The 14,147-nt window shown below is 47.6% G+C and overlaps 1 protein-coding gene across 5 annotated transcripts in view; it reads right to left on the bottom strand.

Moving 5' to 3' along the window:
* LOC147619643 (alpha,alpha-trehalose-phosphate synthase [UDP-forming] 1-like) overlaps positions 1–14,147 on the bottom strand; it is a 192,538-nt gene that overhangs the window by 79,908 nt on the left and 98,483 nt on the right. For 4 of the 5 annotated variants that reach the window (XM_086773322.1, XM_086773320.1, XM_086773323.1 and 1 more), the window contains one exon: positions 5,265–5,313. In XM_086773322.1, coding sequence (XP_086629448.1) covers positions 5,265–5,313 — 49 coding nt within the window. Of the gene's footprint in view, positions 1–5,264; positions 5,314–5,369; positions 5,395–14,147 lie in introns of all 5 variants that reach the window. The other variant, XM_086773321.1, reaches the window with a different exon arrangement.

Genomic DNA, 14,147 nt, shown 5'->3' with positions numbered 1-14,147 from the left:
TGTGCTAGGTGGAGCCAGAGACAGAGTTACATTACATATGTCACTGTCCAGTATATTATGAGATACGAGGCCGTTTTTACTGCCTGTTCAGAGAGGGTTTCGGACCACTTTCCAGAGTCATGAGATACCAAGATCAGAGATGCCTCGGATTATACTTGCTGGAGCTGCGTAGACATAGAGAGGGTCTCTTGAGAGGGAGGGGATCAGAGAGGGAGAGACACCTACAGAGGCAGATTACAGACTTCTTTCGACCAGAGATTGAGAAGTCAGGCCAGCAGGCATTGCAGCTAGCCCCAGAGTATAGCCACACCAGAGGTACACTGATTGATCGGGCTATAGAGCTGGGGCGGTCCAGGCGCCCCAAGATGAGAGGCCCATCTTGACACCGGCGGAGATTACAACAGAGGATCAGGACCATACTAGCACAGCATGGGAGACGTCCAGTCAGAGTACTCACCATGGAGGACATTGAGGATATCCGCCATCGACCGATGAGAGACATCTTTGGATAGTGATGTATATGATGCTTACCTTTGTTGCTGGAGTTTTCCTTCCCAAATGCTATCCATTAGGAGCTCCTAGTACTTTACTTTTCCTCATAGTTGTTGTTTCAGTTTCAGTTAGTCGTTTAGTTGTTTTAGCTTTTCTTACACAGACATTGTATCAAATCCACCAATTGTTGTAACCTTTTTGGTCCCATAGGTCATTTTGGCCTTTTCAGGACTTAATATATCATTTCATTTCTCTCTCTCTCTCTCTCTTTTTTTTTTCGTGAAATGGTGTTTTATATTATATGTAAAAAATGTACATCAGCCACATGGCTCACACAGAACCTATGGCCCCAAAAACCCCCACAAAAGATCCTCTAAAGGATCATGACCATGCAAACCTGTACACTGATAAGAAAGCCTCCTAGCCAAATAAGCATCCAAAATAAAAGCATCAAAGATGAGCCAGCCAAGCCGCCGTAGACCATAACGAAATAACATCTGCATCCCGTAGTTGGGCTGAGAGAAGAGAAGAAAACTGCCAAAGCAGCAAACCGCGGATACGTAATTTATGCAACATGAGGACAGATATTCAGTTTGGGGTCTCTCAAGTTGAGCAGGTTTATGCATAGTCCAAGCTTCAAGCATTGACAGGCCGTAAAGCGGGTTTTCCGCTACTTACACAGGGCACTGAGTACCTTGGATTGTTCTATCCCGAGGAAGGTGATTCACAGCTACATGCCTTTACAGATTCAGATTGGGCTGGATGGTACAACGCTACGGTGTCCACTAGTGTCTTTTGCTTCTGTCTTGGTGATTCATGTATATCATGGCTGAACAAGCAGCAGCCAACAATGGCCACTTCAAGCTATCAAGCTCGTATAGGGCAGCTTTTACAGCAATATAAAAGTGTGTTTGGCTCGGATGCCTTATAGCTGATTTGGGTGTTTAACAATCGTCCTCCACTACCATTTTTCTTGATAGTCAAAGTAGTGCACCATCAGTTGCGAGGAACCCAAGGGAGATCATCTTGGCATATGTGCCTACACATGATAACCTGGCAAATTTGTTCACGAAGGCACTTCCTCACCTCAAAGTTCAAACCTTTTCGCAAAGCTTTGGGCTTACTGCCTTTTGGAGATTGATCCACCATCTCCCTGTACATGTTCACATCATCACTCCACAAGGGTTTGTAGACATGTAGGTCAGGTCAGCGTTGACATCTCCCCTGCACAACAGTTTGCTCCAGTGCTCTTAAGCATTAAAAAAGAAAACTTCATCACTGGAGTAGGAAGAAGCTCGACTTGGCCTCTAGAGCTTTGGTGGTTAACCAAGTTTTGCTAGCCACGGCTTGGTTTATGGCTTCGTGCTGGATTTTTCATAAGCGCTGCATTGGCCAGCTTCGTCGCCTTATTCGGAACTTTCTTTGGTCAGGGCTTGATGGAAATGCACACACCAGGGCTAGAGTTGCTTGGGAAACCATTATCACGCCTAAGCCTAAGCAGGAAGGGGGATTGAATTTCATCAACCCTGAGGTGCAATGTAAGGCTTTGCTCTGTAAGCTTGTTGTTAGGGGCTTTCTTCCAGGCACTGAGCCCTGGAAGGACTTTCTCATGCAGCTGATCACGAAGTGTGTCCTTGTTCGCGGAGGTGACTGGACTCTCAGCTCACACTTTATTTTTTCGAATGCAATTCACCGCTCCCCTTCGTCCCCCCTAGTTAGGTCCCTCCTATAGGCCTGAGACGGCCTGAGGAGTTTTTTGGTACACATCCCCCCGTGTTCAACGGAGGAAGCTAACCGGCAGCCCATTCTGTGGAATGATTTGATCTTAGATGTGCATGGTAGGCCTCTTGGCGCAGCTATGCATATTCTTTGGGCTGGCTGGGAGACCCTATGCCCTACAGTGCTGGCTTGGAAGACGCTTCAGAGCCTCACCGAGGTCCAGAGATTGGATCTTACGCAGCATTTGAGAGGCTCTAGTCAGAGGATTGCACAGATTGATGCAGCCATTCCCAACCATTGGATACTGGATCTTTCTTGGAAGCCCGTCATCATTCTTGGTTTGGGGTTCTAATAGAAAACTAGACATGTTCTGAAAGGGCTCCTATCTCCATCCGGCTGCAGTAGTACGATGGATTCAAAAGCATGACGTGATCCCTTAACTGGGAAGAATCCCAAAGAACAGTACAGTATTTCTCTCAGCCACAAACACTGACCATGGTACATCCGAAATATGCAGGGTCTCCCATCACCCCTCCATGAGCCACTGGTGGTAGGGGCATGAAATATAACAGTTGTGATCCCGAAGAGGAAACAAGGATCTAAAAGGTAAATTTATCTTCTGTTTCAGAACGTAATCATGATGGCATGGAGAAAGCCCATCTTCATCCCCTGCACAGAGGGCTGCAAGAGGCTTACAACCAGTAGACTCAAGATTCTTGATATAATAGTCTTTGTTAGAAGATAATAGGCAGTAAGGTTTTTGAGTTCTTTGATTTTAAAAATAAAAATACAGATGAGCTACAGCTCTGTCCTATCTTCTTAAAATGCAGGTCAAACATGTTCCCTACACAAAATCTGCACCAAAAATTCAAAAAATTAATCTGCAGTCAATAAATGCAGAGAATTAATGTTGGGGTGAGTCCTCAGATTGCATATTTCCTCCATGTAATGTTTCTGAGTATTTTATGTGGCATTGTCATCCTATGATTCTCCTCTTGCAGATTGGGGTACAGATGTTGGTTTTACTTGGATTGAGAGAGGATGCTCTGCCAGATAACTTGGTTGTCAGGTGGGCGTTGACATCTCCCCTGCACAACAGTTTGCTCCAGTGCTCTTAAGCATTAAAAGCAAACTTCATCATTGGAGTAGGAAGAAGCTCGACTTGCCCTCTAGAGCTTTGGTGGTTAACCAAGTTTTGCTAGCCACGGCTTGGTTTATCGCTTCATGCTGGATTTTTCATAAGGGCTGCATTGACCAGCTTCGTCGCCTTATTCGGAACTTTCTTTGGTCAGGGCTTGATGGAAATGCACACACCAGGGCTAGAGTTGCTTGGGAAACCATTATCAGGCATAAACAGGAAGGGGGATTGAATATCATCGACCCTGAGGTGCAATGTAAGGCTTTGCTGTGTAAGCTGGTTAGGGGCATTCTTCCAGGCACTGAGCCGTGGAAGGACTTTCTCATGCAGCAGATCACGAAGTGTGTCCCTGTTCGCGGAGGTGACTAGACTCTCAGCTCACGCTTTATTTTTTCAGATGCAGTTCACCGCTCCCCTTCGTCCCCCCTAGTTAGGTCCCTCCTACGGGCCTAGGATTGCCTGAGGAGTTTTCTGGTACACGTCCCCCCGTGTTCAGCGGAGGAAGTTAAGCGGCGGCCCATTCTATGGGATGATTTGATCTTAGATATGCATGGTAGGCCTCTTGGGGCAGCTATGCATATTCTTTGGGTTGTCTGGAAGACCCTTTGCCCTACAGTGTTGGCTTGGAAGAGGTTTCAAAGCGTCACCGAGGTACAGAGATTGGATCTCACGCAGCATTTGAGAGGCTCTAGTCGGAGGATTGCACAGATTGATGCAGCCATTCCCAACCACTGGGTTACTAGATCTTTCTTGGAAGCCCGTCATCATTCTTGGTTTGGGGTTTTTTCTGGGACAGGTGTTCATCTTCAGGTTATGGGTCTCCCTTTGCCTAGGGAGAATCATGTACCGGTCTTTTTTTCCGTACAGGATGGATGGCAGTTGGAGAGATGTCCTTATTGAGGGTCCCCCAGTTTCGTCCAATCAGAGTTGTTGGCAGGTTAGGGACGCACGTCTTTGTTGACCCCCCCTCCCCCAGGGATCATCACAGAGAGTGTTAGCCTTTGGTTGTATGGTGGCTGCCCTATCAGACATTTGCATTGGGACCTCGGTGAGTGGGTGTGGAAGGATGCTTGTAACCCCTTGAAAAGCATGCCTTTTTTCAGTTATACGGTGCGGAATGCCAGACATCTTATCTTGGGACACATTCAAAGTGTCCCTACTCTTAGACCCCATTGGAAATCCTACGGCATTTCGACTGACATTCAGAGGGTATTTTGGCAGAGATTGTGGCGTTCTTATAGGAAGCCACAAATTTCCTCCTTTATCTGGGTTTCCCTCATGGTGGTCTAGCCACCAATCAGTGGAGGTCAGTTACTAGTGCTTGCCCAGCATACCCTAGATGTGCAGGAGTTTCGGAGTCAGTTTACCATTGTTTATGGGAATGCAGGGAAGCACGAAGGGTTTGGTCTGCGATTGCACACCTCTTTGGTAGGATTAAGAGGGATGCTATCATTTCTTTTTGTTCTATCATTGCTCGGCAGTGTTGTCTTCAAGATTTGCCACTTTCACACTTTGTCTCTCCGGCACAGAGGTTAGACAGTTCTTGGGAGATTATTGCTAGCATCTCAGTCTGGAATATCTGGAAGGCTACATACACTGAGGCCATTGAGGGTACTCCCGTTCTTGTTTCTCAATGTCTTTGCAGGATTTGGAGTGATATTATTCACACCATCATGGCTACCTGGGCCAGAATCGAGGGATCTTTGAGGGCTGCGGAGAGGAAGCACGGCCAGTTTATGAGAGAGTGGAACATTGGTATCTTTTTCACGTCCTCTCATTCGGGACCCAATTGGCAGCACAGGGCTCCTGATTGGTTGAGATCTCCACCTTTCTTGGTGTGAAATCTCCATTTTGTAAAATTTTTTCATACTTAATGTAAGTCTCCTTTCTGAAAAAAAATTAAGTAGAGAGGTACCTGTGATAGCATAAAGTGCACAAAGTCTATGAAAGTCAAGTGAACGATCCTGCATCCCCACATGCAACATTGATTAGATAAGGACCTTTTGAAAAAAGCTGATACCTGATAATGAATCCATGTTCGCCATCTGTTACATCAAGCATTTCTAAAGTTATCATGAATACTTTTTTGCAAAGCACTAAGAAACGTTATTAAACAAGAATATAAGATTTTTCACGCTTGCGTTTTACTCTGCATGATGACTATGTACATCGAAGTTACCACATCCACATGATAATTGTGTACTTCAAAGTTGCTACATGCACATTCATTTTGGGTGTATAATCATTCTGTTCTTTTTCTATTACCACTTTTAGAAGAATAGAGCTTCAGGCTTTTGAGCAAAGACTTCAAGGCAAAAAACTCGTGTTCATGTTTAGCATATGTAAATGCTGCAAAAATATTGGAAGATTCTGCTCTTCATAAATGCAGCTAACACTGCTGGCATGGTAAAGGCACCACTACGTGTATAGAAAAGGTGAAAAAATAGGCAAAGTGGACTATCTAACCTAAAAATCAGCCCAGACCTGCTCAGACAAACATGAGTCTCCCTCATTCTTCTTGTGCAAACACCTGAGAGTGTGTTTGGCCTCAAGTTCCTTTAAAGGTAATCGGGAGCTCAGATAGAGACACAGCGTTACTTTCTGTTAAGACTGAGGAGACAGGACTTACAGAAGCCCATAATTGATGGAGAGCTCTTACCAGGATCCATAGAGCCTGCTCCCCATATAATGACTGGTTTGCATTGAACACTTTAACTATTTGATGGCTGCACTCTTAGAGCTTCTCAGTGGAACCCAGGAGAGCAGATCGATAGGTGCTCATAGGACCTCCCGTATTTTTCCTTTTTTTCCATACAGTTGGTAGAGGATGGAGATACTCATTGTTGGTACGCTCAGATGAGATCATGGTTTGACCTACATGGTTTGCGGATAGAGGCACTACCACCCTTTCAGTACAGTCTGGATTGTCCATTTTTGGATCTCACCCGCTCAGAACAAAACCGCGTGATCAGGATGGATATCATCAGAGTGGACACAGAAAGGACATGGACTAGCCCCCTTCAGCCCTTGGGCACGAAAATGACTCATTACAAGAGCCATTTTCTACACCTCTCACCGGATGATTTTATCACCCGCCCGGCGTACATGGATGTACACCTATCACATGGGATACGTTGTGACATTGGACAGATCCGAACCTCATCACACCATCTGCGGATTTGAGACAGGGCAATATGTGCATCAGATCGTGGATGACCACATTTGTCAGCTATGCTATAACATTTCATTTCATTTCCTCCAAATGGATTTTGATTCTGAGGACACAGCCTTACATGTTTTGAAGGGCAGCCCTTTGCCATTGGGCCCAAGGAAGATATTCTTTCTTCGCTACTCTAGCTATTTTGACCCTGTTGAGGAAGACCGGAACCATTGCCCAATTACTCTCAGATTCCCAGGTCTTCCTCGCGCATATTGGTCTATGTTAGAGGCCATCAGGTCCGCCTTTGGGCTGGTTCTTCAAGTGCCCCCCCCCCCCCCCCCCCCCCCCCCCCTCCACGCTTTGCCAACATCTTGTGCCCAAGTGGTCACTACCTCGGCGGATGCTGTCCCCAGGGTCATGGTTCTTGCTATTGACATTGAGCTCTTTGAGGACTATGTTTTGCTTCCGGGCCCTTGTCGCCCTTCGAAGCAACGTATGGAGATTGCACGTAAACCCGAGCAGTGTCGGGTTTGTCACCAACAGGGTCACTTTGCTCGAGATTGCCCTCGGGCTTGGGGTCGCAGGAGGCCTCGCAAGCGTGCTTCTGAAGCGTCACCTCCCTTAGTTCCTTCCCGTTCTTCAGTCCGCAAGGTGTCGTGAGCTGTCTCCCACGCCCGCTCCCCTGGTGCGATGATGGGAAGGCCTCCTCGGATCACGTACAGATAGATGATGTTTCTAGTCAGAGGGATGTGTCAGCCGATGCATCTTTGCAGAGAGATGATATCTCAGATCAAGATGATCTTGTTGAGTCGTATCTACTTGGAGGGGGCGATATGCAGGATGTTCAACACAGTGGGGATCATGTATTGCAGGATTTTCAGCATGATGCCATTGCTCTTGATGCCCCGCAGGGAGAACAGGTTTCTCCTACATATGCAAGTACTGTGCAGGGCCTTAGACAAGGGCTTGTCAGTGGACTTTGTCCCGTGGATTATCCCATGCTCCAGCATTATGAGAGGCGTCCTCAAGCTGCCCATCGTCTTCTTACATCGGGGGTCAAACCCTCTTCTCTCCTTGTTCGCCTCCCCTACTCTCTCCACATCCCCTCCTCTCTCCACATCCCTGCCTGCTCTCCTTGTTTGCCTCCCCTCCTCTCTCCACATCCCACCCTGCTCTCCTTTGTTCGCCTCCCCTCCTCTCTCCACATCCCCTCCTTCCACCGCCTCCTCCATTCTGCTGCGTTGCCATTCCCCTGCCCTTCTTCGCCTGTGTGTCTCTTCCTTTTTTTTTTGGCCCTTTTCCACCTCCCTTCCTTTCCTCTGCCTCCTTGCCTGCCTCTTCCCCTTGGTTCGGATTGCTCCTCATCCAGGTTCAAGTCAGCCTTTTTCTTCAATTAGCATCATGGCTAATCAATCTCCCTCGGCCGGATGAACCATTGTTTTTCCAAAGCCAAGCTCGCGGTCCTCTACGCTAAAATCGAGAAAGACTCCAAAACGACTCTCATTGCCAGAATCTTTGGATCTTACCCTTCCCGTCTCCAAGCTCGAGATTGTTTCTTGGCAGCTCTGCCCTCCGACCTCGCCTCACACTTTCGAGATGTCAAGTTGCTTGGAAGAAGTTTCTTCCAAGTGGATTTTGATTATGAGGACGCAGCCTCTGAGGTTTTGAAAGGCAGCCCTTTGCCATTGGGCCCGAGGAAGATATTCTTTCTTCCCTACTCTAGCTATTTTGACCCTGTTGAGGAAGACCGGAACCGTTTCCTGATTACTCTCAGATTCCCAGGTCTTCCTCGCGCATATTGGCCTATGTTGGAGGCCATCGGGTCCACCTTTGGGCTGGTTCTTCAAGTGCCCCCCCTCCATGCCTTGCTGACATCTTCTGCCCAGGTGGTCACTGCCTCGCCAGACGCAGTGGGGATCATGTATTGCAGGATTCTCAGGATGATGCCATTGCCCTTGATGCCCGGCAGGGCAAACAGGTTTCTCGTACATATGCAGGTACTGTGCAGGGCCTCGGACAAGGGCATGTCAGTGGACTTTGTCCCGTGGATTAACCCGTGCTCCAGCATTATGAGAGGCGTCCTCAGGCTGCCCATCGTCTTCTTAGATCGGGGGTCAAACTCTCTTATCTTCCATGAGAATCGTCTCATGGAATGTTCAGGGCCTTGGAGGGCTTCCCACCCGTGGTAGGAAGCGCCTTCTGAAGGACCAGCGTCACCTTGCTATTACAGGAGGGTCTATGGATGTACTTTTGTTGCAGGAACACAAATTGGATAGATCTCAGTGTGGCAAAACTGGTAAGATGCTTTCTGGCCACACCTCGTCCTCGGCAATTGGGACTAGAGGGGGTGTTTGCATTTAAGTGGGCAGCATCTGTTATGCCTCATGTTATTGGGCACGGTGTTATCATCCCTTCTAGAGCGCAGTGGATCTTGATCATGCATGAGGGTCAGAAATTGGAAATCTTGAATATCTATGCACCTAAAGTGAGGTGTGAAAGGGCGGCCTTCTGGGACACCATTACAAATGTCATTCCCCACGTTGATCATTGGATAGTGGGAGGAGATTTTAATATGGTTGAGCAACCTTCTGACAAGAAGGGTGGACGCGAAGGGGGTTTCTACCCTTTGGAGTGAACCTCATGGGCGTTGACATCTCCCCTACACAATAGTTTGCTCTAGTGCTCTTAAGCATTAAAAGCAAACTTCATCATTGGGCTAGGAGGAAGCTCGACTTGGCCTCTAGAGCTTTGGTGGTTAACCAAGTTTTGCTAGCCACGGCTTGGTTTATCGCTTCATGCTGGGTTTTTCATAAGGGCTGCATTGGCCAGCTTCGCCGCCTTATTCGGAACTTTCTTTGGTCAAGGCTTGATGGAAATGCACACACCAAGGCAAGAGTTGCTTGGGAAACCATTATCAGGCCTAAGCAGGAAGGGGGATTGAATATCATTGACCCTGAGGTGCAATGTAAGGCTTTGCTTTGTAAGCTTGTTGTTAGGGGCATTCTTCCGGGCACTGAGCCGTGGAAGGACTTTCTCATGCAACAAATCACGAAATGTGTCCCTCTTCGCGGAGGTGACTGGGCTCTCAGCTCACGCTTTATTTTTTCGGATGCAGTTCACCGTTCTCCTTTATCCCCCCTGGTTAGGTCCCTCCTACGGGCCTGGGACTTCCTGAGGAGTTTTTTGGAACACATCCCCCCGCGTTCAGTGGAGGAAGCTAACCGGCAGCCCATTCTGTGGAATTATTTGATCTTAGATGTGCATGGTAGACCTCTTGGGGTAGCTATGCATATTCTTTGGGCTGGTTGGGAGACCCTATGTCCCATAGTGTTGGCTTGGAAGAGGTTTCAGAGCCTCACCGAGGTGCAAAGATTGGATTTCACGCAGCATTTGAGAGGCTCTAGCCGGAGGATTGCACAGATTGATGCAGCCATTCCCAACCACTCGATTACTGGATCTTTCTTGGATGGCCATCATCATTCTTGGTTTGGGGTTTTTTCTAGGACAGGTGTTCCTCTTCAGGTTATGGGTGTCTCCTTGCCTAGGGAGGATGATGTACCGGTCTTTTTTTCTATACAGGATGGATGGCAGCTGGAGAGATGTGACGTGGAGGACCTTATTGAGGCCCCCCACCCCCCCCCCCAAGGGATGATCACAAAGACTGTTAGCCTTTGGTTGTATGGTGGCCGCCCTATCAGACATTTGCATTGGGACCCCGGTGAGTGGGAGTGGAAGGATGCTTGTAACCCTTTGAAAAGCATGCCTTTTTTCAGTTATACGATGTGGAATGGCAGACATCTTATCTTGGGACACATTCAGAGTGTCCCTACCCTTAGACCCCATTGGGAATCCTACGACATTTTGGCTGACATTCAAAGGGTATTTTGGCGGAGATTGTGGCATTCTTATAGGAAGCTACAGATTTCCTCCTTTATTTGGGTTTCTCTTCATGGTGGTCTATCCACCAATCAACGGAGGTCTATTACTGGTGCTTGCCCAGCATGCCCTAGATGTGCAGGAGTTTCGGAGTCAGTCTACCATTGTTTATGGGAATGCAGGGAAGCACAAAGGGTTTGGTCTACGATTGCACACCTCTTTGGTAGGATTAAGAGGGATATTATCATTTCTTTTGGTTCTATCATTTGGTTGACACACTTTGGGCCTCTTTGGTAGGATTAAGAGGAATATTATCATTTCTTTTGGTTCTATCATTTGGTTGACACACTCTGGGCCTCAGCTGAGGTTCGAGGGGACTGACAGGAGCTTGGCCATCATGGTTACGCAAGGAGTTTGTCTTCAGGATTTGCCACTTTCACACTTTGTCCCTCCGGCTCAGAGGTTAGACAGCTCTTGGGAGATTATTGCTAGCATCTCATCCTGGAATATCTAGAAGGCTAGATGCACTAAGGCCATTGAGGGTACTCCCGTTCTTGTTTCTCAATGTCTTTGCCGGATTTGGAGTGATATTATTCACACCATTATGGCTACCTGGGCCAGAATCCAGGGATCTTCGAGGGCTGCGGAGAGGAAGCGCGGTCAGTTTATGAGAGAGTGGGACATTGGTATCTTTTTCACATCCTCTCATTCGGAACCCTATTGGCAGCACAGGGCTCCTGATTGGTTGAGATCTCCACCTTGGTTGGTGTGAAATCTCCATTTTGTAAATTTTTTCATACTTAATATAGGTCTCCTTTTCATTAAAAAAAAAATCAGAATATGTATGCTGGTTGACAGCAGAGAAAGGAGAGACTCCATATGCACCATTATTTGCAGACATTGTAGAGTTCTCCCAACAAGGAGAGGCACTCCTATTAGGGGACTTTAATGCACGGACAAAAGGGGAACAAGTGCAGACATATGACTTCTAGGAAGATGCCATTATGTTGTCAAAAATTGACTTGGCTGAGATGGGCCTCCAGAGGGCCAACCAGGATATGGGGAATGCAACACCATATGATAGACACTTCTTGGAGATGGGGGCAATGCATGAGCTGGTTATATATAATGGGCTCTCCGGATGCCCGCAGTCGGACAGCCTTATATCTTTTCCGCATGGGGGAGGCACTAGTACGGTGGATTACCTCATGGGGTCTCCTGCTCTTACTGCATAATGGGAGAGCAAAAGATCACGAGGATCTACGTGCGGAACATTTTGCCCATGGGCACCACGTATTGGCTCCCATTCTTGCCAGTATTTTTAACAGAGCACTCTGTAAAGGCTTCCCACCCTCCTGGACTACCAACACCACTGTCCCCATCTAGAGAGTAGGAGACCCCACGGACCCAAACTACAGGACTATCATGATTGGTCACACAATGGCCAAAATCTATGGGCCAATACTAGAGGACATGATGAGCTCTATGCAAGAGAGGATGGGAAACAGAGCATCAGGCTAGGCACGCTCCAAGAGAAACTTCTTCATGCTGGACCATATCTTTACATTATGGGCTATCATAGAGGAGGCAAGGTCTTCAAAGAAACATGTGTAATGCTGCTTTGTGGATTTCCGCAAAGCCTTTGACTCTGTCCCTCGATCCCGTCTCGTAGGACGCTTGCAAGAGCTCTAGTTCTCACATGAGATGATATGGGGTGTGATGGCACTATATGAGGCAGTATTTGTCTGAGTACGTGCACCCAGTGGGACCTCAGGAGATATATGTAGCACTATCGGGGTTAAGCAAGGCTGCCCACTCTCACCTACACTCTTTGGCCTATACATTCATGAGATTGCAGTATTTGTGGATAGTTTCGGAGGAAGAGGTTCAACATTGGCTTAGACAGTAGTGCCCATATTGCTATATGCTGACGACATTGTCTTGATCTCAGATTCAACCACGGGTTTACAGAAACACTTAAATGCATTGGACAGATTTTGCAAGGAGAGAGACCTTACAGTCAATTTGGGCAAAACCAAGGTTATGGTCTTCAACACATCTTATGCAGTCGCCTCCTGATTTTCTTTCATATATAGAGATGCCCCAGTGGAGATTGTGCAGAAGTATGTGTACCTAGGAGTCACTTTTACACGCCCTTTGTTTTGTATGGCCACAGCTGCCACTGACCAACTTGCGAGGGGGCATGCCTCCCTAGCCCGTATGGAGAGAGAGTGTTTCCAGGCACATTTCCAAGAACCTCGCACTAAGTGCTGGCTCTTCGATACTCGTAGTACGACCAGCGGCCATGTATGGTGCAGCCTTTTCGGGGCCAGGCCTAGGGAAGGATCACTGGGGAGGAGCATAGAGAGGCTACAAGTGATGATGTTGTCACGCATGATCAGGAGTAAGCCATCTGTACCACATGACATTGTACATGTAGAGTGTGGGGTGGCCCCACTAGTTATAGATGCCCTTTTTTAGATTGTCACTTATACTCAGCATGTATACACGCTTGACAAAGATCGCCTCCCATGACTACCACTAGAGTCCTGTATCCAATTATTCTGCGAGAGGGAGAGGGAGCGATTGAGACGAACTGGACTGCCCTCCTCATTTCTTGAGACTCTCCAAGGATGGATTCTTTGAGATACCGGGATACATACAGATACACATGTCACATGCTATGCGTATCACGATCGGCCAGCTCAGGGTATCCTCCCACTGCCTCAAAGTAGAGATTGGCATAGCTGAGGATATCCCACATGAGGAGAGGACATGCACAGTATGCATCACAGGAGCAGTAGAGGATGAGGCCCATTATATGTTCAGTTGCCCGGCTTACTATGAGATACGGGGGAGATTCCACTGCCTCTTCCGAGAGGGATTCAGACCACTCACAGAGGTGATACATTTTGAGGATCAGAGGTGCTTGGGCATGTACTTGATGGAGCTCAGACAACACAGGGATGTAGTGTTGAGGCAGCATGCTGAGAGACAGTCCCGGCTCTGACAGGACACCTCACAGAGAGCCATCCCACATTTCTTTGTGGTACACACATCCACATGGGAATCCACTGCCCACAACAGCTCTCTACTACGACATCAAAGCCCACGACCCGTACCCACGCTCCAGCTCCACGCCCCAGAGGAGTTCTTAGCAAGAGAGCTCAATCCATTCTGCGAGCCAGACGTCCCCGACCCAGAGCATCAAGACCCTCCACCACAAAGAGAGAGATTCGTGAGGTTCTCCGCCGCCGACATGACACGCTCCATCACAGAGGTCTGACATTCACTCCACCATCAGATTGGTTCTGGCCGAAGCGGGTATCGTTATTAGCTGATCACAACATACCTTGCTCTACACAGGATCATCTGTTGATCACATGTACTGTCAACTGATTTCATTTTACTTTTTCTTTCAGTTTTCCATGGCTTACTATATCCATGGTACCATCGTATTACTTTTGGTCTCATAGGCCCTTGGAGTCTTCCGTAGATGTTAATATAACTTTCTTTCTTTCTTTCTCTCTCTCCCCCCATCAGTGTCATAGTCATGACGATTGTAGCATAGAAGCCTCCATAGCCGCTAATCCAATATTGGTATCAGAGCCTCGCTCTATTATTACCTCTAACTGCTCTTTGTGGCTTCATCTCCCATTTTCTAATGCATCTGTTGCTTCTTTTGTGCAACACCTGACATGTGCTATGTGTCACATCCCTGGTGGAAGTAGCTGCCCTGCTGCACTTCTACAGCTCTGCCCA

This window comes from Cibotium barometz, chromosome 33 (genome assembly GCF_041138505.1).
Source record: "Cibotium barometz isolate CiBa-2024 chromosome 33, ASM4113850v1, whole genome shotgun sequence".
In the NCBI taxonomy this organism is placed as follows: Eukaryota; Viridiplantae; Streptophyta; class Polypodiopsida; order Cyatheales; family Cibotiaceae; genus Cibotium; species Cibotium barometz.
This window is presented reverse-complemented; position numbering and strand designations above follow the sequence as displayed.